The following is a 4,553-nucleotide window of genomic DNA, read 5'->3' as shown; positions in this document are numbered from 1 at the left end:
GAAGGAAAAACGTATATGATATATACTTTTCCTTGTTTTTGCTTTAACATAACTATTAGTTGTTTTACTAATGAAAGAGCCAGTTATTGTGTAGCATATTTAATCTACCTGAACAATTTTTGCCAACTAACATGAAGGAAACTGGGGTATTGTTAAAACAAAAGAGAATGAGGCTATGCTTTTGGTGCAATCATGTAACGTATCTTGAACTTAATATCTAAAAGCTAAAAGAGTATCCCATGTTAATTTAAAACAATTCACACAGAAAGCTAAATTATGTGCAGTCTCCAAAATAAAGTTGGTCATAAGGGAAAAAAAAAAATGGGGGGGGGGGGGGAAATCAAATGAAACCTCAAATCTAATTTTTTTTATTCAAGTCATATCAATAGCAAAACACATTTTGATCAAGAGCTCAGGTAAGACTGACTGACAATGAGTAGACTATCAAAGCAGATGCAATATTTAGTACCATTGCTCAGAATGAATTATCCTGTTAGTAAAGCTTCAAAACAGCTCTCACTACTCAAGCTGTAGTGCAAATATTCTAAATAGAAACCTAGTCTATTCCCGAGAGCTCTCCTGCTCAACAAGCTAAAATCAGTACAGAAAAGTGAGAGGAAGAGGGAAAAACCCAGTCTGCCGACTTCTGTGGCAGGTTTGTTTGCCATTTGTTTGGACTTTGATGTACAAACAAATGGCAAGTGGATGTCACTGTACACCAAGGGAATTAGCCCCATCCTCAGAGACCAGAAATGTTAACCTAGACTAAATCAAGCAAGACTAAGCATCATCTTCTACTGGACCTAATGGATTTTCCATTTAAATATTCCAGGTCAAGTTTGAAATAAAAGGCAGAATACAAAACAGAACACAGAGATGAAAGAGACCTATTAGGCTTTCTGGTCCTATAAGGTTTCATAGATTTCATAGACAATAGGGTTGAAAGGGACCTCGCAAGATCATTGGGTCTAGCCCCCTGCCCCCAGCTAATCTGGGAGGGTGCGGCTCCTGCTGCTATGCGCACCCCAGGAAGCATGGGGGGGGGCGTGTGCCCCTAGATCTGCATGGGGCAGGGCAAGCCATCATTGCGGGCTGGGGCCAGGGCTGCCCCGGACTCTTCCAACTTGAGGCAACGTGAACGCTGGCGTCCTGGGGGCTCCATCCCCTTCGGCCCGGCAGCGCAGCAGAGGCTCACTGCTCTGGCCCCCAGCTCTGCCCCTCTCCCCCCACCCCCAGTGTGGGGCAGGGCGGCGTGGGGCCAGGGCCAGTGCAGAGAGGTACCCACAGCCATGTTGGGGCTGGGGGGTGGCGAATTCATTGGCACAGGGAGTGCCAGAGCTGGGCAATGACCCCGGGCATGGGGGAAGGGACAGGTACAATGGGCCCCAGCCCCGGCCCCAATCCCAGTCCTGGGCCTGGTTTGGATCCAAACCCTGGCCCGGCTCCGAACCCTGGCCCAACCCCAGCCCTATTCCCTTCCCCCCTCCCACAGTCCTTCTTTCCCCTCCTCCCTGCCCCTTCTCCTGCAGACTTTCCCACAGGGGTGGGGGGGTGGGGGGAGGGACGTGTGCAAATGCGCATGCACTCAGCCCCCGCCACAAAATGTTCTCCCTCTGCCTATGGCTGGGGTCAAAGGATCCCAGCAAGATAGGCATCCAAGTGTTTCTTGAAAGCATCCAGAGTAGGTGTTTGCACTACTTCTGGGGAGCATCTATTCCAGGCTCTGGGGACACAGACAGTAAAGAAGTTTTTTCTTATGTCCAGTCTAAAACGGTCTTTCTGGAGTTTGTGACCATTAGACCTTGTCTTCCCTTGGGGGGCCCTGGTGGACAGATGGTCTCCCAGCTCCTGATGCACACCCATTATATACCTATGTGCAGCTACCAAATCCTATTCTAGGTTCTCTGCCAATTCAGAAAAGGTACCAGTAGATAAACATGAAACAGTGCTTCTATTTCAAGTGGTTTAGGAAATCATGCTTCTTGTCTTTTTAGTTCCCTCACATTCTTATTTCAATGGATTCTTTTAACACAATCATGAAATGGAAGCTCCACGTCCTGGCAAAACGTTACACTACGCCCATTGTTAAATCCACTTTAAGGTCTGCACATGGGAAGCAAGCAAAACACTTTAGCAACAGTGGCCATTCCTTAAGCAACAATATTGCCCACTAGTCAATATGGGAGGTGGGATTTCCATATAGGAAGCTCGTTTGACACAGCGTGGCAGGGAATATGGTGTATATCTAATTGAAGAGAACCACCCTGTTCTCCCCCATAGCTCTCTCTTACTATTGAAGAAGTTCTTGGTCCTGAGGTAGCTGACACTGAGGCGCAGGATGGACAGTTTATCCAGGCTTGAGATGACTTCATCAGGGAAAGGCAACAAGCTGGCCAGCCGCTCCAGCTCTGAGTTCAGCCTGTCCCTGTGACGCTTGGAGGGGTTTGACTTTGCACCTTCCAGAGGCGGCGGCTTCACCCTGTAGGCAGGAGGAACAAAAACTGATGCACCTTGCACGTATCTATGCCCAGGGGAAAACTGACCCTCTAAAGAGTGCATGGTGATTTCCTACACAGAACAAAAATAAGGTACATCTTATGTCCCAACAGGAATCCTCCAGTCCTCAATTCTTATCTTAGTATGAATCTATTCATTCAGCCTCATATTCAGTTGTACATATTAATCAGTGTTGGACTGTAAATGCAAATCCACACTGAGAGAAGTCCTACCCAAAAGTACTTACAATTATCCCCATCTCTCCAGAATAAGAACAAAGTGCAACTTCTCTTCAGAATTGACTGTCACTGACTTACTGCACCAAGATTTTCCAGCCCTCCCAGCTTACACTTTCAGCCTTTCATTTACTCCTGAAATCAGAAACAACTTTTGGAAGGAAACTTATTAATTCACTTAGCTAAAGTGCCTTTCTTCTTGCCCTATTAAACATATTTGAGAAATTCTTTTTATTTTGAATCTCATCCCATCCATTTTAGCCTATCACTGTGACTGCAAAGAATAAAGGATGGGAACATGACAGGAATAGTCTCAATAACTTAATTACGGAAGTTCCTCCATCACCATCATGACTATTAATAGTTTCCGTAGAAGATATCAACCTTTATGTCACTTAAATAGTTTTAGACCACAGTTTAACAGGGAAGTTCACTACACATCACAACCATCAAGAAAGGACATGACTGAGGCAACAATTTAGATAAAACGTGTTTGATTGAATTAATTAGATGATCTTACATAATAACGCATCCTTTAAGTTCACCTACTGTTTTAGTAACCAGGTGCAATAATAAAAAAAGAGGAACAATTTACTGAACACGAAAAGGCCACAAATATATATATATTTTTTTTCATTCTGCACACACTTTTTAAAAGAGCAGAAAGTACAAAACCTGAATCATAAAATCGCAGAAAAGTCAGGCTGGAAGAGACTGTGGGAGGTCATCTAGTCCAGTGTTTCTCAACCCATGGATCATGACCCAAAAGTGGGTTGCAAGAATATATGAAAAGGTCACGAACAAACTTTAAAAATGGATCCTCGTTTAAAGGAGAAAAAATGGGGAATTGTGGCTTTTCCTTGGCCGGCTGGCAGACTTCCAGGCCTGCAAGGGGCTGCCTGAGCCCCCCCCACCCCCACACACCCAGCCCTTGCCCACACCCTAGGCTTGGGGGTGGGGACAGCAGGTTGGGAGTGAGGGGCACTGGGTCGGACCGGCTGCTGATGGATCCTGATACAAAAACGGTTGAGAACCACTGATCTAGTCCAACCCCCTCTGGAGGCAGGATCACCCCCATGCAAACCAGCCCATACAGTCTCAGCCAGGAGTTCCCAACACTGGTGTGCCCAAGGGCACATTCAAATTTAAAAGATAAAACAGCAGGCGCCAATATGAATATTAAAGTATTTAGATCAACAAATATTAAAGTATTTAGATCAATCCCACCTGAATAAACCTTGGGCGGGGGGCATGCCGCCCATGGGCACCGCACTGGGAACCGCTGATTCAAAACCTACCTAAGTCTGTAGTCAACCACAGACCTCACGCCCGAACCTGCCACTGGTAAAGCAGAGGAGCCACGGAAACTCCCCGTCCTTCCCTAAATCTATCGGTGCCGATATCAGTTCTCTCCCAACCTCCTGACACTGGCAGGCCCCAGGTTTGGGAGCCTGAAGCCCACGTGGAAACCTCCGGCGCTCCTGAAGAGCAGGAGCTCGCTCCCCCGAGCCTGCACGACTCGGCAGCGCTTTCCGAGGAGCCCTTGCAGGGCGCTTGCCGGGCTGCATCACTGCCCCGGGCACAGCGAATCAGTGCCGGCCAGCAGCTCAAACGAGGGCAGGCGAGGGAGTTTCCCCTGAGATGGAGTGGCTCTGAAAAACTTTCCCCGCAGCGGCAGACCCAGGCCAGGAGCTGCCGAGGTCCCGCACTCACGTCCTCTGCACCGTCTTCCTCCGCTTCCTCCCCGCGTACATCTTCCCCGGCTCATGGGCACCCGGGGGGAGGGGGGGCGGTGCTCAGCGGGCCCCGCGCGGGCCGCCC

General features: G+C 48.0%; 1 protein-coding gene across 1 annotated transcript in view; it reads right to left on the bottom strand.

The window, feature by feature from the left end:
• LOC102384928 (aryl hydrocarbon receptor-like) overlaps window positions 1–4,553 on the bottom strand; it is an 86,240-nt gene extending 81,687 nt beyond the window's left edge. Inside the window, exons 1-2 of the mRNA XM_014518188.2 lie at window positions 4,446–4,553; window positions 2,292–2,479 (exon numbers count right to left, since the gene is read on the bottom strand). Coding sequence (XP_014373674.1) covers window positions 2,292–2,479; window positions 4,446–4,486 — 229 coding nt within the window. The 5' untranslated portion in view covers window positions 4,487–4,553. The remainder of the gene's footprint in view (window positions 1–2,291; window positions 2,480–4,445) is intronic.

The sequence above is a fragment of the Alligator sinensis genome, unplaced genomic scaffold, assembly GCF_000455745.1.
Source record: "Alligator sinensis unplaced genomic scaffold, ASM45574v1 scaffold233_2, whole genome shotgun sequence".
In the NCBI taxonomy this organism is placed as follows: Eukaryota; Metazoa; Chordata; order Crocodylia; family Alligatoridae; genus Alligator; species Alligator sinensis.
The sequence above is the reverse complement of the archived record's forward strand: the minus strand, read 5'-3'. Positions and strand labels throughout refer to the sequence as shown.